Source organism: Falco rusticolus, chromosome 2 (genome assembly GCF_015220075.1).
Source record: "Falco rusticolus isolate bFalRus1 chromosome 2, bFalRus1.pri, whole genome shotgun sequence".
NCBI classification, from domain to species: domain Eukaryota; kingdom Metazoa; phylum Chordata; class Aves; order Falconiformes; family Falconidae; genus Falco; species Falco rusticolus.
This window is the reverse complement of record NC_051188.1, coordinates 72079458-72103037: the sequence shown is the minus strand read 5'-3', so window position 1 is coordinate 72103037 and position 23580 is coordinate 72079458. Positions and strand designations below refer to the sequence as shown.

The 23580-nt window shown below is 38.4% G+C and overlaps 1 protein-coding gene across 2 annotated transcripts in view; it reads left to right on the top strand.

Annotated features, from left to right (window-relative positions):
- Positions 1 to 23580, top strand: part of OCA2 (OCA2 melanosomal transmembrane protein) — a 176538-nt gene that overhangs the window by 76767 nt on the left and 76191 nt on the right. Inside the window, exons 15-17 of one of the 2 annotated variants that reach the window (XR_005102861.1) lie at positions 8841 to 8988; positions 10611 to 10672; positions 12061 to 12169. Coding sequence is in view for 1 of the 2 variants with exons in the window: in XM_037378549.1 (XP_037234446.1) it covers positions 8841 to 8988; positions 10611 to 10668; positions 12061 to 12169 (315 nt within the window). In the remaining variant the exon portion in view is untranslated. The remainder of the gene's footprint in view (positions 1 to 8840; positions 8989 to 10610; positions 10673 to 12060; positions 12170 to 23580) is intronic. The other variant, XM_037378549.1, reaches the window with a different exon arrangement.

The following is a 23580-nucleotide window of genomic DNA, read 5'->3' as shown; positions in this document are numbered from 1 at the left end:
CCCTCGTGCCACATCCTGCAGTGTGATGTATGACCCTTCGGTTTAATGCTGGGGAAGAACTACTGTGATGTCTTGTGAGACAACCCCAATGCTGTTTCAGACAACTTGAATTGAAAAAAGCCCCCACAAAATAGTAATCATGTCCAGGGCCACAAGGACACTGCAGTCAGGCGTTACGTAGCACCGATACAGATACGTGTGCTGCTCAGGGTCAGAGAACTTAGTCCTATTTTAGTAACATATTTGTAACTGTAGGAACCATTTCTTGCTAGAATCAGTGAGAGGTCACCTAGCTGGATTAAGTACACTGACAAATCTCAATCCTGCAGTGCATCTGTACCTATGTAGGTACTTTACTAACTGCCAATAAAGCATTATTGGTATTTTAATGAAACGTTGAAAGTAGTGGGCTGTCCTCACTTGAAACCTGGTTCAGGTGAGGAAACCAGCAGGCAGATTATGCAGAGAATAATGTCCAAAGAAAGAAATATTTCAAGATATTTTCAAGCGTTCAACTCCAAGCTCAATCCGGATGGCAGTTCTGCAATATGCATTGCACTCTACTGTCCTCACCTGGGAAGCATTTTTAAATCTTGAAGAACAATGTGGAACATAAATTTATTTATTTTTATTTTTTTTCCCTGCAATCCGTTTGTATATATTAACAATGAATAGTTAACATTTTAACTCTCCTACTGTAGATGATAACATGCTAAACTAAAAGACACAGATTTCTTACAAATTATCTTGGGATCTAAGTTCATACCTTTCTGGTACATATTGTGTCTTTTATTTTAAAAAACTGGAAGACTTTCATTCTCAAAGGAACTAGGTAGTTTTATGGCCTCTGCAGACTTTGTGTGTACTTGGTTTTGGCTAATATATCAGGATCCCCCAGGGTCATGATTTTATGTTTGAAAATATTTTAAAAATAAGAATTTTATTATTTGCACCTTCAATAGGTCTTCTAGTGATTAGGAATGAAAATAAGTGTAGTTATTTACACAGATACAAGATTTTTATATTTTTTATATTTTTAAACATTTTGATAATTTTGTGTTTAAAACCCTGTATAGGTTCTTTGTACTGCTTTAGAGTTGATGGAGTATTCTCCTTGGAAAGAGGAAAACAGTGATCTGTCTTTTCTTCTTTTCAGATGATAAAAATAGTATTCTGACATAGCAGAATAAGGGAAAAAATGACAATCATATTATTTGCTTAGTGCATTGATAATGTAGCCATCAAGAGAAGGCAGCTATAATATTACTTTACCTGCCTTAAGCAAAAGAAAGTATAATACAGTGGCATTTTGAATTAATAAAGCAGCACTTCACAATTTATTATATACATTTTAGTGGAAGGAATCAGTACAGAAAAATCACTGATGAGAGGTAAAAACGTAGGAAGTGATACTTCCTGTTTCTTTTACAGCACTTGCCCTCCTTGATTTCTGTATATATACCACAGCTGTGAAATGATTGTACAGCTCTAAACTGGTTGGCAAGACTTGGCCTTTTCTTTAACAGTGTTTTGGTGTAGCTATGACAATTTTTTTCACTTTACTCTGAGAACTGTGAAGCTCATAAGATCTTCCTGATATACAGAGCTTAAGAGAACAATTTAGGTTAATTTAACACATGCTCTCTGTTTGCTGCAGAGAACTTTCACGGTGATGATATTTCAAATAAAAGTGACAGATTTTTAGATTATTCCTGCCAGTTTTATTTATCAAAATGACCTGAACTTATTAGTTACCATTATGACATTTAAATGAGATGCTAGAAGATGCGGTGAGTCTGGAGTGTGCTTTGTTGTTTTGCTCTTCATTTTGTCCTGCTAAAAACATTAAATAAGGCACTATCTTCTGGATTATGAGAGTTGTCCTCTTGAGGCTGTATATTTTCATGATTCTTTTTTCCTTAGTAAGAGTTGGTAAATACCACCTTTGAGTGGTTGCTTGCAGCACTGTTTATCGGTAGGGTTTTTCCCCCTCTTTTTTTCCGGGTATTGAAAGGACCTCAGCAGTAGTTATGTTTGATGCAAAATGTTTTAGGATTGGAATGTATCTATTCACTTTTGAGCAGAGGATAGTGAACAGAACAGAGATAATTTAATTGTGAGACTTGTACTTCAATGGAAAACACTGGCTAAATTGGTTTTCATTGGTAAGTCTGGCAGTCTGAGTTAAAACTTTTTGATAGCGAGTAAACAGACATTATTTTTCTAGATTTCAAACCTGAAGAAAGTTTTCTGAAACACTTCCCATGACCCTGTGCCTTCTCAGTGGAACAGAGTGATAACGAGCACACATGAAACCTAAATATAATCAGATTCCTGCTTTTAAAAGATGGGGAATTGCAGTAGAGGAAACTAAGGGGCAAACCCACAAGGACTAAAATAACTTTGTGGCTCTAACTCTCACTTACCCAAAGATGAGAACAGAGCCCCATATCACCTGAGAAAGATCTGCTCCATCACTCAGGGGCAAACCAACTGAAGAGTAATGTATGTCTTTATCAATTGTGCTGAAATGTTATGAGATCTAACCCTCTTTAATATCTATAGATTACTCCATCTGAGTGTTATGTGACCATCTCAGAGGTATTAAATTGTCTATTCCCTTAAGAAATTCTTTACTGTAAGGGTGGTAAGACACTGGAACAGGTTGCTCAGTTGTGGGTGCCCCGTCCCTGGAAGTGTTCAAGGCCACATTGGATGGGGCTTTGAGCAACCTGGTCTAGTGGAAGGTGTCCCTGCCCATGGCAGGGGGGCTGGATCTAGATGGTCTTTAACGTACCTTCCAACCTGAACCATTCTATGATTCTATAAAATGCAGGGGTAGGCTTGTAGTGTTGTAGATTCTTTCAGTAGCTAAAATTACAGGGGAAAATCCAAAGCACAGTGAGGAAAAATTCCAGTTCCATTTTGAAGAAGAGCATTGATGTTTTGCAGCTTTCTGAACAGCCTAACTCCTGGGGCTACTCCAGAAGGCAGCTCCTGGGAGGTGACATAGGTGTGTGGCGCCCTCTGAGCTTTGCAGTTTTCTGCCTGGCCTCCAGCTGCTTTGCTGTAGGGATGAGGATGTCCTGTAAATCCTGTGCCATGGATGCAATCCCATGCTGGGCAGCTGAACTGGTGTTAGGTGCCTCGGAGACCAAATGGGGCTCCAGCTGTGAGACTTTGCATTGAATGGCTTATATGAATGCTCTGTATTGTTTTATGCAGCATCATGCAGATTTCTTAGAGTCCTTTGCAAGTGTTTAGCTGAATAAGAAAAAGTGTGTTTTGTTGCTAAGACCTTGCAATGGTTATTGCTTTATCCACTATTATTACCTTTGTCCACTATTGATACATTAGTCTACTCAATAGAACATTTCAGTCATTTTTTTTCCCCAAGAATTAGAGCATTATGCTTGTGTCCTGTTGAGGGGTGCTGCTTCTAGGAGAGAGGCATGAGTTGTTGAGCTGGAATATCCCTAGAGGATAATTCTTTCTACACTTGGGTTTCACCTTTCTGACTTAGTTTCTGTGCTTTTAAAATGGAGATGACACTTAGTTACCATCTAATAATGCTTAGAGGATTAATTACATAATAGCAGGGATTTAAAAAATTACTAAAAGTTACAGATATTATTACTACAATAAACTATAATTCATGGTACTTAATTTGCTGTTCAGTTAACATTTAAACAGAAGTATTCTTGTTCCAAGAAGTTAGCAAAGAAAAATACTTGCTTTACTTAAAATACTTAAACTACAATAGGATGTGGAGACACACACACTCACACACCCCCCATTCCCCATTCAGAGGAACATCCTTTGCATGTTGTTAGTCATAGCCCAGCGTGCAGACTCGTGTTGCTTGCAAAAAGTAGTAAATGTATTTAGTGCACTTGCAAGTTAAAAATTGCCATTTTATAATTTTTATCATCTCATCGAGGTTGGCCATGCTTTCCTGAGTATCTTCAATTAACAGGACTGGCCTTTTCAGATTCTGAGACTGGGAATTAATTACACTCAGTTTTTGAGGATTTCTTTGTTATTGGCAGTCAAGTGGGAGGGAATGTGTGATTAATCTAAGTGAAAAATCAATCTGACTATTAATTATCAGATTGCAGATTGAATATGCATTTTTAAATGAAACTTAATTTTTTCTAAAATACAGAAAATGTTTTCTAAAATGTCACAGCTCAGGTCAGTAGCTGGAAGCCCATTAAATTCAGCAGGTCCAGGATGTCTTCTCTGTGATCTCCATGGCAAAGTATGATAAATAACAAAACCAGAACAATTAGCAGCATAGGTTTACATGTTTGCTGATCCTAGAACTAAGACAAAAATTATTCTTTTCTTGTTGGAAATGGACTTTCTAGGGGGGAAAAAAAGAAAAAGAAAAAAAGAAAAAAGATTTTTTTTGGTGAAATAATAGTGCTAGGAATATTGCTGTGGTGCCTTGTGGGCTGTATGAAAGTACTATTGTGGTGGGTTGACCTTGCCTGGGTGCCAGGTGCCCATGAAGCTGCTCTATCACTCTCCTCCTCAAAAGAACAGGGAGGAGGAAAATAAGATTAAAAAAACCCTTGTGGGTCATGATAAAAGCAGTTTAATAAAGCAGTAGCAAAGGTTGTGCTTGCAGAAGCAAAGGGAAACAAAAGATATTATTCTCTACTTCCCATCAGCATGCGATGCTTGACCACTTCCCACGAAGCAGAGCTTCAGCATGCATAGTGGTTGCTCCAGAAGACGAAATGTTGTAAATAACAAATGTCCCCACCTTCTCCTCCTTTCTCTGAGCTTTTATATCTAAGCAGATGTCATATGGTATGGAATATCCCATTGGTCACTTTGGGTCAGCTGTCCTGGCTGTGTCCCAAGATCTTACCCACCCCAGCCAACTGGTGAGGAGGGAATGGAGAGACAGCCTGGGTGCTGTGCCAGTACTGCTCAGCAAAAGCCAAAACACTGGTGTGTTATCAACACCTTTCTAGCTAGAAATACAAAGCACAGCACTATGAGGGCTGCTGTGGGGCTCAGCCAGACCCAATACAGCCATGTTCACAAAGATTTTAGTATCATGATGGGCTGAATTCCCTGACTGAGCTGCAGCTCTTCTGCCTTCTTTTACTGCAGATCACTGCATACTAAACTTCACTTAGCTTCTATCACTTCAACTACTGCTACTACAGTTGCAGTTAAATGTTAATATAACTGCTTTAATGATAAACTGCTGTGAAAGGTACATGCCACACACATATATAATTTCAATTATTGGCAGTAGACCTAGCAACGTTAGGATAAATTGGATAGCAGGCCGATCCACCATAAAGTTAATTCTGTGAAAACCCTGCAGATGGGGTTTTGTTGGATGAGTGAGTGGAGTGTGCTCACCCTGGTGTAACATGACCATCAGATCCCATCTGAGGAGGGAGCAGGAACTTATGAATGCAGGGAAATGGGTTGTGAGACCTCCCCATTCAGGGGCAGAGAAATACTGCCCTTATGTTGCCTTAGCCGTAATTTCAAAGTGATTGACAAGACCCTGCAGTTGCAATAAGCCCTTGTCCATGTGTAATATAGTATGTCATAAAATATCAGATGTTCCCAAATCCTAGGGATTGCTGCCTAAATGGATTTGCACACCTGAAATGGGAGAAGTATAGAAAGGCCCAAAGACTTTCGGCCATGTTCAGTGTTCTCACTGACCTCAGGGTCCTGCATTATATTTTCTTCAAAACAAAAACTACTGCTAATATGTGTGTATGGCCTAACGCCACAATGGGGTATTACAATAAGAGTACCCTGAAAGAGAAATAGGAGAAACATTCTGTGGGATGACCTAGAAAACTTCTTCACATTTTTTTTTCTGCAACAGGTGTCGCAGTTTAAAAGATGTATTGACTGTTCTGTTTTTCAAAAGACATTTTATTCTGAAGTGAATTCCACGGCAGGCGAACAAGGATGTTCGCATCCTTGGGATGTTTAGAAAACTAATGACTGAAAAATCAAGCATGTACTTGCTGTACATAAACGCAAGACCAAAGCCATGTGAAAACACGTGTGTTTTTTAACATAGAGCAGAAAACACCAGGCTGACTTTGCCAAACCTGGAGATTAGTCCAATGGCACTTCAGACATGGAACAGGAAAATGCAATGCAGGTCATGCTGCTTTGTGCTCTGCATGCTTGTTTGTGGCACAGATACAGTGATGCTAGTTACCCCTTTCTGAAGGAGAGAGGATAAAAATGTTTGTATGAAAATACCTGCTGGGGATCTGCATCTCAGATGATGAAAGATTCAGCTTTTGCCCATCAGCAAAACTTTTGGTGAAATTTTACTTGGAAAGGATGGGAGGAAATGCTATGGCAGGATGAACAGACATGATCAGAAAAGGTGTTGCAGCAAAGACAAGTAAACTGGATGATCATGCTTCATGAACGTTTGCCAGAGAAAAAGAGAAAAACACAGATTTTCTCTTGGACTGATGATGAGAGATGGTTTCAAAGCTACAGTCCAACTGACTTGAAAATTGCATGAGAAAGCACTACAGAAAGGACTGTTCATCTGCTAAGGGTGTTCTCTCCCTTCACTTGCTTAAGTTGAATACAAAAGTTTTTATCTCCTTCATTCTGGGGCAGCATGTAGAATCATAGAAATATTTCTTTCACCCCAAAGGGCTCAGGAAACTTTTTCAAAGAAAAAAAAATTGCCTGTGAAGTTATACAGGTGTGCCATGTTCCAACTTTTCTCTGTCTAGTCTTGCTCAGGGAACAACTTCCCAGCTCACAATTTCAGACCAGTTTCAAGGTAGATTTTATGAGGAAGAAGTTGCCCATTAAAATAGTTTGTTTCCCCATTGACCAGACACTGTGGAGCTGAAGCAGACCCCAAACATGTGGTCACTAGTTTCTTTCACAAATTACTATACAAATTCAGAGGCTTAAAATTTAATCTTGCTATCTTATTAAACAAAAAATGTCACAGTTTCTGAGGTTTAAAATATGGGATTTTTACACAGCTCCCATCCACTCTAATCCTCAAAAAGTCTTGTTTGTTTTTCCCTGTGGGGAGCAGAAGATCAGCTGTGGCCTAAAGCTCTGTCACTTTTTTGTTTATATTCTGGAAAAGAATGGAAAATCACTGCTGATATATTTGTGTGTGTCACAAATGTTGATGGAAAAGTAAATGATGGCTATGCCAGGGTCTCCATGGTGTCATGTGGATCCTTTGATAAACAGGACATGTCCATGTTTTAATATAATTTAGTGTAAGATTATGCGCCTGGCGAGAATCACCAAATATTTTAGTAAGGAAACTTGGTAGATTCGGCACCTCTTTGATACCTGTAGTTCAGGTATGAATACCTTCTTGGAAGAAAAACTTTAGCTGAGCACTAATTGTTAATAACCTGGGATAGTCATTGGGCTTTAGATAGTTTGAATTGACATTGCTGATCTTGCATTGTAAAGCTTCAACAAAGACGACCGTTTCGATGGATATGTGCTCGTCTATAGACACGAACCATACAAAACGTGAGGCAATTGCTGTTCATATTCCTTTTTTGTGTCAACTGTTCAGGCTCTGAACATGCTTACTTTTGCTCTTAAACGTTTGAGTTCTGTCAAGTCTAATTCCCTCTTATGGTCAAACTTTACATGATTCACTCTGTATTATCATTATAAATGCTCACAAAGGAAAGGGGAGGGAATTAAACTAGTTTAGTACTCTTTGATAGTAGGGACCCCACTAGGATTTTGCATCAGTAAATGATAATATCACTGCCTACATCAAAATAAGTTTAAATGTTTCTGATGTTATGACATAATATTTTTTTTTCTAAATAATGCATGTAGTTTGTATACGTGGTGCAAAGACTGCCATATCTGTTTCTTAGGATAAGAACAATTTGCTGATTGAACAGGGATCCTAAGATATAAAGCCCTGAATTCTTAACACATTTTCTTCAGTGACATGAAATTTGAGGGAAACAGAAAAGAAGGGTGAGGAAACATCCTATTGCTTCATCAGGAAGCATTTGTACAAACAGTTTCTGAATGAATAGTTGGCTCTTATTTTTTTAGTGATTTCCTGGAAAATCCAAAGCTTTTGTCATTCTCCAAGGCCTTGACAATATTGAAAAAAATAAATCAAAAAATGTTAAAACTCCTGACAAGATTTTGCAGGCTGATTTCAAGTGTAAAATCAGTCTATCTGAACTTAACACAGGATCAGATATCATTCAGGTCAGCTTGCAGGAAATGGTAGCTGTGTTTATGGATCTTTTCAGTGCCTAAGAATGAAATCCTCTTAGGAAACCTTTAAAATGTTATTAAGGGATATTGCATAAGACAGTGCTAAATTTCAGTTTTGCCTTACGTTGATAAAATTGCTTGTATGAATATAGAGTGAATGGCAACATAGTCCAGTCTGAATACATGAAGGAACATTTGCTGTAATTCCTAACTACAAAGAAACTAGTATCTCATTAGCAGTATAATATATTTGGCAGTTTATTTTCTGATGAAAAATGGATGTGCTATGATTTTAGCACTAAAGCTTGTGAAAGGCATTTGCAAGTGTTTGAAGACTGTACTTCTTTTTCTTTGGAAAAGGACTAAGGATTAACTTATTTAAAATTATGAAAAATTTCTGTTTATTTTTCATTCCCTTCAGCTCTGCAAAATGAATGGTAAAAGCAGCTTCCTATGTGGAGAATTGTTGGAAAACCATTCCAATAATTTTAACAGCTTTGAGTCCAGGGCACGTTACACATATTTTGTGCACCTCTGGTTTAGTGCTCTAAGATTATACCTGCTCTAAGATAAGTGATTTTGTTTCTTTTTAGAGCTGAAACATGAGATCTATGTTTGGAGACTGACTGCACAGCGCATTAACCCAGCCAGCAGAGAGGAGACTGCTGTGAAATGCCTCTTGATGCAGAAGGTGCTGACTCTGGAGATGCTCCTGAGGAAGAAGCTGAGGACGTTTCACAGGTGAGTGGGGATCAGCGTGTCCCACCTCCCCTGCTCCAGCCCTTGGTGGGGACAAGCTGAAGGCACAGGGGACTGGCAGGGGCAGGGACATCCCGCTCGTCTCAGACTACAGGCAGGACTGATAGCATAACTGCTGATAGCAGGGGTAATTCTGTTTGCTTCAGCCAGCCAGGGGTTCATATCTAGTAATTTTAGGCAGAGCTGAAAGTGAAGGCTTTCAGGGATCTTCACTGGGACAAGGCCTATATTCTTTGCTGTCTCAAGCAGATGGGTGTTGGGGCAGATCTCAAGAGCCACCCTCACCCTCAGTAAAACACAAAGTATTTGATGACAAAACCAACACGTAAGTCCTGGGAAATATACATCAATATGACCCAAATTTAAAGGCCTAGAAATTTCAGGTAGTTTTTGGTTTGAAATTATCACAAATATGTCATTAGACTTTTCCTTGCAATAACGGCATCAGTGTAGTAAAACGCTGTAATTTTTTTTAACTGAAAAATTCAAGTGCTATTCAACAAACTGCTGAGTTGGAAAGATATGTTATTAGAAAATTGCTGGTTTTCAAAATTATTTTGTCATCAAATCTTCAGTGTGAACCTGAGTGCAAGTGTAACTAACCGTTCATGTATAGAAAAAAAGGTTTATATAAACTAGAATTAACAGAAATGCTAACCTTATTTTGTTTACATTCTGGAAAAAACTGCGGTTATGCTATGGAATTTGATGACTGAGAATGAGTGATAAATACTTGGAAAGTAAATGGACTAAAGTGACACTGAAATAATTAATTTTCATTAATAAACATGTTAAATAGGCACTGTGAGTAAGGACATGTAAATTTCACTATTCTAGTAATAAGATTACTTTTGTTTACATATTTTTTTTGTTGATATTGGGCACTTTGAATGGATTGACAGTATTAATACTGAAAGACCAAAAAGGCTGTTAAAATCTCTTCCTTTTTAAAAGATTGTAACATTATTAGACTTTACGACACTCTAAAGAGGACACTTCTGAAGTATAAATAAAAATTGTATGTTTATTCTTGAAAATCAGGATTCCTCCAGCACAGTACATTTACAGCAATGTAAAAATTCTTTAGCATTAGCAGAACTGCTCCTGAGCTGCAGACTCCAAAGCTATTTGCTAGAAGGCTAACTATGCTGATAACACAATGAAGTTTTTTGAATATAAAAAACTTGATTTGAAAAAGCAAATGTAAAATATATGTGTTCTGACTTGTTGATGTTAGCACATGACCCTTGTCTTATTGCAACAGGGCATGCACAGCTCCTGAAACTATTAAGGGAACTACATGTTGCATATAGCCAGCTCCTATACCGAGATCCATACTCTGTAGGCTAGCTCCTTCGCAGTCTGGGGCACTTTTTGTGAACTGAAGGGTTTGTGGTTTAGCAGAGTGTGTTACAAAAGTGGAGTCTTAAGTGAATGTGCATGGGAATTTTGCTGCTGGTCGTTAAGTAGGCCATGTCTCCTTTGTGGTATGAGCTACTCCATAGGGGGAAAAGATGATCTGTTCGTGGTGAGACAGATTTATTAACACCACTCTTGACACTCCAATTTCACTCTGGAAAAAAGCAGGTGTCGTTTTCTTTCAGGCAAATTTCACAAGAAGATAAAAACTGGGAAACAAATATTCAGGAACTCCAGAAAAAAGTAAGTAGACGGCAGTTATTCTCAGTACCCGTATAAGTGGACCTATGCCTTTATACAGAGTGTTTTGAACCTAATGCAAATTTAATAACTCTTATGATTACAGAAAAGCTGACAGGCAGGCTGGCTGACTTCTCAGTGGGGTGGGGTTACTGAACCATCTTGTGAGGTTTTGTTAGGTTTTATACTTTTGTTCCTTAGAAAAATATCATTTAAAGGATCAATAAATGATTCATCAGTGTTTTCTTAAATTTTTAATCCATGGCCAGAAAGACTCAGAAAGTGTCAATAGGTTGTTTATAACTGTGATGCGTGACGATGGAGTATAGTCCTGCTGATGTACTGAATACTGAATCCAATTTACTACACTGACTGTGACATGCCTGCTTTATTATCCAAGTAGGCATAAAACACTTGGATAAATCCTGTTCTCTTTGCTGTGCACACATTAACACTGCCTGAGTCTTTAAGCTGAAGCTGGGTCTGATAAAATATAAACTCCGTAGTGGGATTAATTTCACCTAAATTTAATGGTCTAAAAGTCACATCCTCTCCACTTCACCGGCATCACTAATGAATCCAAGCCTGTGTTTGTGAGCTCAAGTCCTTGACTGGGACATCAGTGTCCTATGTGTCACACCAAAACAGAACAAAATCAACAGGTTTTCTTATTAGGTTTTATAAATTTTTCAAGGCATTGCATAAAAGACAACCTTTTCACAGAACATAAACTTAACTTGTCCTTTACTAGAGCTTTAAACTATGAAAGGAGAGAAGGACTTAGGCTGGGAGAAGGTGATTCCCTGGGCTGGTGGGAGAAGTGACATCAGAGAAGAGAAACAGAGTCACAATGGAAAGCGCTGGGTGTCAGGGTGAGAGCATGAGGAGGTCAGCACAGGGATGCAGGAGTTGGGCACGGGGGTGTAGAAACTGCACAGAGATTATGGGCTTGGTGTGTCAATGAGAGTTGTACAGGAGGCATGAAAGACCTGACCTCTAGGCTAGTTTTTAGGTTTTCAAAGCATGTGTGCGAAAAAGGGTGATTTTGTCCAGAGTCATGAAACCACAGAGTGCCCAGAGTGCCCTTTGTAGTAGGAATTCATTTCAACCCTGCTTCTGCTGAAATGAAGTTGTGATGGGGGTAGCTGAACACAGCTGAATGTATGCAGCAGGTGCTAGCTACTGGTATCTCTTAGATCACATCAGGCCACGTATTCATGGGTTTTATAGGTATGCATGAAACGCTTCAGATTCAGTAGTTCTGTCTTTTCTGCTGCAGAGGAATATACAGTACAGGAACAGAAGTTTGCACTTCACACATGCTTTTGTGAACTCTATGCATAATAGATAGCTCTTTCTTTAATAAATTACTGATTTTTTTCTCCCTATCTACAGCACAGAATAACAGACAAAATTCTTCTCATCAAATGCCTGACTGTGCTGGGATGTGTTATTCTTATGTTTTTTCTCAACTCCTTTGTTCCAGGCATCTACCTAGATCTTGGTAAGTTTCATAGTTTTGTTCTATCTAAGCAAAACAACCACCCTGGAAAAAAGTTTTATTTTTCTGAGTCTGGATCTTTTCAGAAAGCCCTTTTCCATATGCTTCTGGCCTCACAATTCCACCAGGTTAATCAGAACGGCAGCTTCTCAGAACAGGTTTTCAAAATGCTGTCACATCCTAGTCACCCCAGGAGTAATAACAGAGTGCTCATGACTTCATTTTTCTGACTTCCCAATACTAACGAGTTGGCTAAACATTACAGAATGACCAAATCTGGCATTGTTGCACTGTAGGCTTCAGTGAGTAACCAAGATGCATTATAGAGAACAGAAAATAATCACTCCATAGAAGAACAAAAAAATTGTCTGGCATCATTTCTTAAGTATAGGTAATTCTGTATAACTTCCAGTCTCCACTATTTTATCATCAGAATAAGTAATTTCCCAAGATAAAATCAGGTACACACTGTATATGTGTGACATGAAAGTAGCTGTGTGCATACTTTCTATGCATAGACCTATATGAGCAGGTTTTTATACAGCTAGTTATATATCTGTATGAGGGCAGGCTCTGCATATTCTGAAAAAAGAACCAAATTAAAGCTCACATTTAACTGAAGGACAGTCATAAAACCTACCTGTGCACTGACCTATAGAAAGTTAAAAAATTCTTTTTGGCTGCTGAGCACTTGAAAGTTACGGAATTTCAGATTTACGTTTTTTTGTGCAATCTGAATTCCCCCACTGTGTACATCCATACCAGTGTCTGAAAGATGCAACATTCTTGAAGAGGAATAACTCATAATCAATAAATCATTGATTGAATCATCATATACACAGAAACTACATTGAAATCCATTTTGGTTATGCACAATACAGAGCCAGTTGTAGCAGTACAATGATGATCAAGTTGTAAACAAGACCTTCCGTATCTGCTGCTCACACTTCTGGTGTATCAACTGGCTTAGGAAGGTACCAGTAGCAGAAGGCTGTTCTCTCTGCTGGGGACCTAGGGAAACACAGGTTGTGTATCACTGGCACCAGTGGGATGATGTGGGCTACTGTATCCAGAGTAGCGTGTTTTAATAGGTATAGCTTTGCTGCTAAATGCATTTGTTCCGGGGACTAATCCCCCCACCCTCAGACCTTAGAGGTGCAGGATGGCTTGTGTCCACACTGCCCAGACCTTGCCCCTTCAGCGCAGACTGGCCATGACTCCACAGCACAGCAACTGGCCCTGTGTTTCCTCTTGGCATTGTATATATGGGTCAATTAATTTTTAGGTTCACAGCCAGGGACATTTTGTAACCTAGCAGAGCTGTGCTTGAAGATTATGAGGCTGGGGGCATATGTTGCGTTATCTGTTAAAAGTGATGGAGTTAAAGTGCATGAAGCCACCAGGGACGATGTTTAAGTAACCATACAGAGCAGAGAGACTCAAACCCAATCCAGGCTCACCCATGCTGCTGTTTGGGTGTGATCCGTAAAATTAATTGTCTCCAGGGCTGTACTTTGCTTTATCTTAAATGAAACAAGCTGGATTAAGTTAAGCAAGTCTGGGAGCAAAGCAACACTTACACAAGGAGAACTCTGGGGAACTAGGACCTTGCTGTGGACTTGGGCTGAGCAGTTACCTCGGCATTGATACACACAGGAAGACCTTGTGGGCATGCAGTGGAAGTCCTGGTGCCCTGGAGGTGTATGAGATTAGGAAAGGGCCCATGTTATACAGTATTTCTTCACCATGACAGCCAGAGCTTTCTTTTTCCAGAGTACTTGTCATGGAAATGAGTGATTTCAGCCCATAAAGATTATTAGCTGTTAAGAAGTCAGAAGGTATACTGACATATGCTAACAGCAAAAGTGCTACATTACTGAGGTCTAGGAAGATGCAGAAAGTGAAGACATTAGAAGTCACAGTGGCTAAGAACATAAGGGAGGCATTCACATCAGCAATTTAAGGAATCAGTTGTCACCCTTTTCTGTCTCAGATAAGTGGGTACTGAACTATGTAGGATTTCTTGAATTAAACCCAACATCTATAAGTGTTTTTGAAAAGCCACAGACAATAAAGTCTACATAGCACGTTGCTCCTGGTAAGATACTCTTTCAAAACTGCAAAGCAGTTGGAGTCAATACTAGAAGAAACTTAATAACTGATGATTGTTTTGTCCTACTTTATGTCAGTAAAAGAAATGAAAACAAATGGCATGGTTAGCCATGCAGGTTTCTATTATTCACTAGCTGATCTTCAACTGCAACCTTGAAAGTAAGTACGGGCTCTGTGTGTTCTGTATAATTTTCCCTGTTCTGTATTCAGGCAAATCTGTCAGATTAATGAATAAAAGTTATTAAAGCATATACATAATTTCTATTAACAATGGAACATGCAAACTTCTACTGAAATCTCATTGGTGATTCTTGAATTCCACTATCTTGATGATAGCTGTCACTTATTTATCCTTACTGAAGTAGTGCCACTGTGAGTCTCAATGGATTTTAGTCCTTCGATGCATGGAAATGAATTTCATAAAATACAGTACATCTTGTACTTCAATGGTTTGGGTAAATTTGTTCAATATGTTTTTCTCATAAAAACGAAAGTAGATTGTAGTTCAGTGTTTAATTTTCTAGCAGAATGATGTTTTATACAGAGGCTGAGTTGTTAGAAATCTAATAACTTTTAATTGCATTTGGTAGAGTGAATTAGAAAGATTATAGAATTCTTTATCAGTCCCCAGCCTTGATACAATTTTTCCATTATGAACTTAGAATCATTAATATAATTTGAGGGAACTGACATTTTAATTTAAATAATAAAATTTGCATACTTAGCTGCCTTTTAAAATGCAGAACACTTTCTTATTCAGTTTTCTTGTACCTGATCATCTGTTTATTTAGTTTAATTGTATGAAATAGCTGTGTTAATGAAAGATTAGTACTAAGGCTTTAAATAAACAGATATGGCAAACTTTAAGACATCTACAGTGCTTTCATTCAGCCCCATGGGATTTTATTTTACTGATAAAGCACCTGAGAAGAGATGACAAAAGATGACAGCAAAGCCCCTTTGAGGATTGTACCTGGCTCCTATTTTTACTTTAGCTTTTAGGGAGGCATGTCTAGAACTTTGCACTATAATGAGATCCTCCAAAAGAGACAAAATATTTAAAAAGTAAAATGAAGCAAGATTTTATTGAAATTTAAACTAGATTTTATTTTTTTCCTGACAGAGGATGCTCAAAGTGACTGGGTCAGAAAGAATACACAAAATCAATTTATAACCTACTTTCTTCTGCTTCTGTGGGGAAGGTTCTTCCTCTTTGGTTTGGTTTTGGTCAGTTCAAAGAGCTCCTGAGCTGCCATGAACATGAACTCCGTGCATTTTGTTCTGCTGTCTCTAAAGAGGGACCCCCTGCTCTGTGTCTCTGCTTTTGTTTGCCACTCACAGTGGTCTCTGCATGCAATGCAGGCACCTTGCTCCTTGCAGACCCCCTCTCCCTTGCTCCCTTCCACTTCTGGACACCTCTTTCCCAGGGCTAGGCTGAGTAGTTTCTGAGGCAGGGGAAGGTCCTCACCTCCTTTTAGAGGGTTGCAACAGAGTCTGCTGCTCTCATCTTCAGGAAACGAGGTGCAAACCCAAGAGCAAACAAAAGAGATATTGCCTGTTTCAGAGAAGAGGTACTGCCTCTGCAGACTGCTGGAAGCTGGGAAGATATGTCAGGAGAAATGCAATATTAATTCCCATATTATTGCCACTACTTTCCCTGTTGGAGATAGGACTCTTGCATAGGTAAACCTATGGTATTACCATCTATAGCTGTTCTCATGTTTCTTTGATTAATTAATTATTTATGCAAGAAGACAGGGAGAGATTTTTTGACTCACTGAATTCTTCCATAATTTAGGACTGCTATTTGCTCTAGCCACAACAGAAGGCAGAATTTCAAACCATAAAGCTTCAGGGAGCTATCTTGGCTTTTTTTTGCAGAGTGGTTATATCTTCACACTGTTGCCCATTCTGGTATCTTTGGTACTATGGATGTCTGTGATCCTTCAGACACCAATGTTTAAGCTAATTACCTTCAGCTGCCCTTGAAATAATCTCTGGAGGAGATCAATAGTCAGCAGAGGTGATCAAGAGCTGTGATCCCTCTGACCTACTTTAAAGGTCTAATTCAAGAAACGATTCACTTTACCCTATGTCACTTTTTATATGCCAGAGCAGGGGTCCTCAAACTATGGTGTGCAGGCCAGATACGGCCCCCCAGGGTCCTCAATCTGCCCCCGATATTTACAGAACCCCCCCACCCCTCACCCCCTGGCTGGGGTTTGGGGGGGAAACCAAGCAGCCGCAGATGACTGCCTGCCACTTCATCCGTGCGCCGGCCCCCTGGTTAAAAATTTTGAGGACCCCTGTGCCAGAGGGTGTCTTCTCAATCTCTACCAAGTTTTAGTCAGAGATACTTGAAAACAGAAAGCACAGCAGCTAGATGGACATTTGGATTGATATCTGATTATTTGGGGTTTTCACTTCTAACTAAAATAAACTTTGGTATTGTTAAAGAAAGCAGTGTTAGCAAAATCCCCAAACTTAGAAACTATTAAGGTTTTATTCTTTTAATAACATGATCACTATGATCTTTCTGGGTAGTGGGACAAGTTCTATAAATCAGCACTCCACATAGCTTCTGTCAAGAAATGTTCTAGGTCTAAATTTTCCCTGTCATCCTTTCTTCAAAGCCAAAATCCCTCCATATTTACAGACAAAGTTTATCTTGTTTGATGAGCACTCATTTATGTAGTTAAATCTGATTTCTCTTGGAAAACTCTCTCGTCATCTGTATTCACTGTGGTTTAACTGGGGGCTTGGTCTGCAAATTCTTTTTGGTCTGCAGATACTTTTGAGGCTCTGAGCCTCTCTTTTTGCAATTTATCTTAACTAGTTGTATCTTGTGTTATTGAAACATTTTTAAAATGTGACTGAAATAGGGGAAAATAAGGAAATAATTGTTTTAATTTAATTTAAACTGACTTCTTTTTGTTTGGTAGCGACGTTGTGCAGAGCTCCTTTCCACTTTATTGCCAGAACATTAAAGGAGAAATGTGTTCAGTTGCTGTAGATACAAAAGACTCCTGTTGTATTGTCACGCCTTTGGATACCAGTTGTCGTATGTTCTGACTCATTCCCATAATTTACAGAAAAATTGTTGAAATTCACATGAGAAATTAAATACATTAATTGGAAAGGGCTTCAGCAGAACAAAACCACCAAATTATGTCTACAGAGAATGTTATGCAAATTATAGCAACATTTTTGTCTTAACTTGCAGAAAGGAGTGACTCCTAAAATTCAGGGAAGTGGACTGGGTCTAAGATTTCTCCCATATAATTTTGCTTGATTTTCATCCTGCTTTTTATTTAAGTGGAGATGGTACAATTTTCAGCTTACACTATATTTTACATAGGTGAACCAATAATTGATTTGGAACTGAATGGCACTTGTCTGGTGGCTTGCTTAGCGCTGGAGAAAGTGCTACACTGCCCTAGAGAGCTTCACTAAGCTGCTTAAATCTGCTATTGAATTACAGAATGTCACAAGTTCCATATCGGTATTTACTTGGCTTAGAAACACTGAAGTTCTCCATGACTGCAGCCTACTAAGATTGTAACAGCTAACTGAAGGTTAAGGTTTCTTTTCTGCAACACTTTCAATAAGGAACTCACTGCAGCAATGATTCTTCCTGAACAACTTTGAGACAGATCAGCAGGGTCAATATGTAGAACAGCTTACGCGAGAGTTAGCAGTGTTATAACCAATGACAGAAATCTTAAACTTAGAGATCTTTGACTGGATTATTTAATGCTATAAGCTAAAAAAGAACTGATGTTGCATAAGTCAAATAAATGTAGTCCATGTGGTTTTGTTCTCAACGTGCAGCCTAGGAAGCTGCCTAAGAACTGTAATAAGCTTTCCCCCCCAGCTTTTATCAGGGCCCTGGGACAGAGTATGTGTGTGCATTTGAACTTGTGCTAAGGGGTTTCTTCAGAATGGTGAAAATGTTAAGCTTGAACAACTCCTCCCCAGCTCTGTGATAAAGACCCTGCCTCACAGTATGCAGCAGAACTTCTCAGGTCCAAAAGATTTATCAAAGGTCATGGAGAAGGAGCACACGGCTAAGAAAGGTGTGGGCATCCTGTTAGTCTGAAAGGGGTGTTAACATTGAAGCATCCATAAGGTTCTTATTTTTAAACTTTAAAATGTTATTCTGGAACTTTTTTCTCATCTGCTATTGGTGATAAATAGATTAAACTGTGTTATGCTACTCTTCCATATGATGCTAGAGTTGTACAAATCTGACACTGTTTACAAACAATAGTTATATGTGCAGAAACAAAACCAAACTTGACTTGAAAAAATTACATGTTTGTGCCCATATATATATAGAAAAAGATAATGTGTTCATATTTTGAAAATATTTGTTAATTTTACAATAGTTAAAATTCATTATAGACCTACTCAGTGTTACCGAGGAGTTATTTTATAAAATGTTTGAAAAAAACAGGTGAATTTAATAAGCTGGTGTATAATTGCTTAGTGCTTAAGAAAATAGAAAATCCTGAGGAGACGGAAAGCTATTAGGCTATAAAAACTGCTGAATGACATAGATTTAAGAAAGCATAGGCTTAACGCCAAAAGCTATGTTAAGTTTAGCACTTCTTATATTTCATATCTTCTGTCACTATATTCTCATTGTAAAAAGTAGACATTTGCTCTTTAATTTGTCACTGTATCTAACACTTATCTCCAGATTATCTATGGTCTGTGGTATTAATCAGTTTTAACTGAGGAGAGCTTGTAGGTATTGACCGCTAAGTAATGGCTCAAATGATACTGAATTATCAGCTGTATTTACAACTGTCACAACTGGAATATTCTTTTCCTTGTCTTTTTTTTTTCTCCCTGTATTTTTTATTTTAATTACTTCAGCTCTGCATTATACTCAATTTTATCCTACATGGTGTATTGTATGCATGTTGCATACCTGTTTCTTGTGCTTTTTTTTACTCCTAAAATGGGTTTTGTCCATCTTCCAAGTTTGCTCTATCATCTGTAACTAACTACTGTTGAGTTGCTGATAAACTTTAAGCCTTTAGTATCATCCCATGCATACCTTTTTAGCTGCAATTACTCATCCTGTGCACTCTTGTCTGTGGCAACTTCTTTCTTCTCTTACTGTTTTCCATTAAAGTTACACTTACGTGGAGCTGTGACACTGCTTTCTGTGACTAAAGTGGTTTCTTTAGTTCCTGACCTGATAATGGTAAACAGATCAACAAATTGTAGCACTTGAGAAGAGTGTCCACCCTAATGTAGTAAGATAGAGTAAGATTAGAGCCATGGGTTTAGGCCATCCTCTTTGAAAATCCTCAGCCCTTTCTGGAGACCCTTCCTGGTCCTTGCAGTTGTGCCTGCAAGGGCTGATCTGCAGCCCTTTTCCCCAGGGGGTATCAGCTACAGCTGTCAGTGGAGTCTGGCATATTTGTCCTCATTTAGTGCTCCTCACCTCCTTCTCTTGCTTCATTCATCTGCTGTTTTCTTTGTACTGGCTTACAATAGTATTGGTTTAAGTTGTTTAGTACTTCTACATTGAGGTCAATAAGAGCACTGCATGCAACTGATCTGCTGGCCTCTGTGTGTGTAGTATGGAGATTTGATTGCACCATGAAGATGCAAATTGTTGCTTTAAAATGAGAATGGACATAACTGTATTTAAGGGATTTAGTACATGTTTGATTCATAATGATGTTGAAAAAAATTCCGGTACAGTGTATATGATTATGAGTTAAAATAAATCTGAAAATTCAGCATTGACTCAGACACAGAAAGTCTGGTCCAGATCTTAGTTATTCCTCCTCCACAGCATAACTCTTTGCTCCTGAAAATAAGAGAAATCTGCTTTCGTGATCCTTGCAGTCTTTATTTCTTTTAGAATAGTTGTAAAAAAATTCTGCCCTTGAAATTGCACTGGCATCTTTACAAACATATCATTAAGCATGGAAAACATTCTCTGTCCTTGCAGCTGTCCATACACTTGATGAGAAAAAAACAAGAACCAGGAACAGTTTTACCTACTAGTGAGCTTTTGCACTTTATTGCTTCCTTCCAGAAAAGTTGACCTTTCCTCTATATTGATATTTGCATTTTTTTCAAATTTTTTTTGGTTCACAAGAGTCAATGAGGCTATGGCAATACAGTGTATTTGTTTGCAGTGACCTTTACTGAGATAACCATAAATTTTTGAGACTTGTGGATTGGTGCAATATGCACAGCTATATAGCTGCCAATGGGTCTTTGCTCTAGATGCAGTGCCTAGCTATAGCAATCTCTAACCAGGGTTTCTTTCTTACAGTGTTCTATCTTGAATGCCAACCTATCTGATCTATGAAATTGCATTTGGAAAATGAATGAAGTTAGCTGTTGACATTGCAATACATTGGTGAATGTGATTCCTGCATTCTGACTTCATGGTATTACAGCTACGCAACAAAGTCTAGCCCATCCTGCCCTAATGCACATGTGCTCATTTGTGATTACAGAGCAGCTAGCCTTCTGCTTCCTTGTTCTATGCTACACTTGTGGTTTTTATTGTTGCAATTGCCTTCTGTCAGCATAAGTTTCTATTTCTCTTGTCTTGTGTGGAGTTATAGTTTCCACCAACTTTTTTCATATTCTTTTAATCCTCTTGTATTGTACCAACCATTCCCTGTTGCAGTACAAGTTGTCCTGGACTGTCACCATCACAATTCTCTCCCCAGTGAGTAGCCTTAAACTGTGGTGGTACAAATAGCTCAGAACAACAGAAAATTATTTCTATGAGCTTAAGTCTATGAAAAGAGACTGCTCAAAGCCCAGCAAGTTGCTTTGTAAGAGGGCAACTTTATAAAGATAATATAAAATGGTGCTTATTGATTGACAGCAAGTATTACTTCTAAACATTAAGCATGATTTCAGAATGTACATTTTCAGGGATGCCTGATAAAATAAAATAAAACAAAACATTACAGAAACAAAAATACAAGACATTTTCATTCACATTTGGAACTACCGATGAAACATATTCTATGAGTAGAGAAAGCACTACTGGAAATACTGGCATACATCATTAGGCTAAATTTTGAGGAGCTGTGGAGTTGAGACTTCTTCTGATTAATCTGTTGGAATTAAGCCCAGTGATGGGCTTTACTTCCTTTATATTCAAGAACATGCTGTGTAAATAATTATTTGAAGGTAAGCACCAAATATGTTTTAGCTGGTAAACCTGCGATGAACATTGTGGGCTAAAAGGGTTTCTGCAGTTCGGAAGAAGTTACTGTGGCCATTTTGACAAATAGACAATTGTTAAGAACACAGAAAAAGAATATAATACTTTTTTTCAGTGGCAAATACCTAGAAAATCGGTGTCCATCCCATTGTTTTCAGATAGGAGTATTATATTTTCATCTGGCAGAAGCTGGTTTAGATGATTTGAAAATACCCTCTGCTTATTTCTCAACCTCTATAAATACGTGACCTGGAATATTGTGTAGCATGAATCTTTCTTGCTGCTATTACACCTCCTTCTTACCCCCTTTTGTCCTACCCACTACTGCTGCCACAAACAGGTTGCTCTCTGCCCTCTGAAGCAGCCCTGTACATACCCAAAGGCTTGCCAGGACCCCTTTAATTTTCTTATCTTTGAGCTAAATATCCTGGATTCTTTAATTTTTTCCTCAAAAGCCAACTTTTCAGACTGTTGATTGTGCTTACTTCTCTGCCTTGGATTTCCCGATGGGTACACATCTTACTTCAAGTATATCTTCTTGGGGCTTCCCAGGGATGAAAAGAGCAGAGGTTGCTTCACAGGGTTTACCATTTATAGTCCTAGTTCTGTATTTCAGTGGGCCATTAGGTTCAGTTGTGATCTGCTGTATTTCTTGAGTCTTTTCTGCAGGACTGTTAGGCACCCAGTTGCTTCTCGCCCCAGATTTGTGCAGTTTTAACTCTTCCTACCTAAATGTAGCACCCTGTGCCTGTCTGTCTTAAAGCAGCATGCTGTTTTGCCCAGGCCAGCATTGACAACGTCCAGTGTTATCCTGGCTTTGTTTTTCAGTGCAAATGTCTCAAGTGCCATTTCAGTTTCCAAAAGAGTGAAATTTCTGTGTACTGTCACTGTTCATAAATACATTATTTCAAATTCTGTGCATGTAAAGTGAACATGCAGTGTTTGCATGTTCACATTGTTGAGAGGAAACATTATATTTTTCAGCTGGTAGTAGGTCAGACAAAATTACTTTCCTAAGGAATACATTTTTTTTTTTTAATGAAAATTTGAAAGGTCTACAGATTACACAGCAATTTTTTCTTTCATTTCTTTCTCTTTCACCTACTTTCTTCCCACATATTGTAGACTTCTATTTGATTCTATTAGATTGTTTTTGATTTTCAAGTCCTTCTGCTTGATTATTTCAAAATAAGTTGGGGTTTTTTTTGAGTAGGATTGCAATTGGATTCTGCTTATTGTGAGCTATTTGTTGTTCCGAAGGTGGTTTTCCTACTGAGTAAAGCATATTGACAAGCAATGCACTCACACTATTTCGACTGTACTTTTCTTCTAGCCCTAAGCAGAAGACATTGGATTTTTTTCTATGAAGAATGCATTGTAAATTTGCAACATGCGTTTTATAATAAAATTTCATTTTATTTTTCCTAAAATAAATAGAAATTGTCACTGTCTTCAACCGGTACCGTATTAGTGCAGAAATGGAATTTAGATTCAGTTTCTCTCCAAGTTATTTTTCCAGAACGTCTGTTGTGAAACAGGGGCATTGTTTCACTGTTAAAGTCAGTAAAGGAAGTGGTCTGAGGAACTGTAAATGGGCTTTGCTTTCACTATAGTAATGAGAAGTTATTTTTTGAAGTGATTTCTATTTCTTTTCCTCCTGGCTCTCTTTTGTGGCCCAGTAAGCTAGAAAATAAATAAAATAGCAGAGGAGCTGCTCTTTAATGTGTTTTAGTACTTTCAATTCTTCAAAAAGAAAGGAATGCTTCAGATAGAATTCAGGGAAAATGCAAAGCTACCCAAATATACAAACCACCATCATGAACATACTTAGAAAGGTCTTGGAAAAGCCTTAGAAAACCTGCCCACTTAGAAAGGCAGGCTGCCACTAACTTTGTAGTTAATGACAAGGAATTCAGCAGAGAGCAGTTACTCAAGCAGTTGTGGCATACACGAGCTACTGTGGCCTTCAGGCTTCAGAAGAGGACTTTATTCTCATCCAGCTGTGGGGCGTTTGAAGTCAAGTCGTGATACTAAAGGGCATTGCGACTGGATATCTTGCATGAAGTGCCCCAAATTCCTCAAGTGA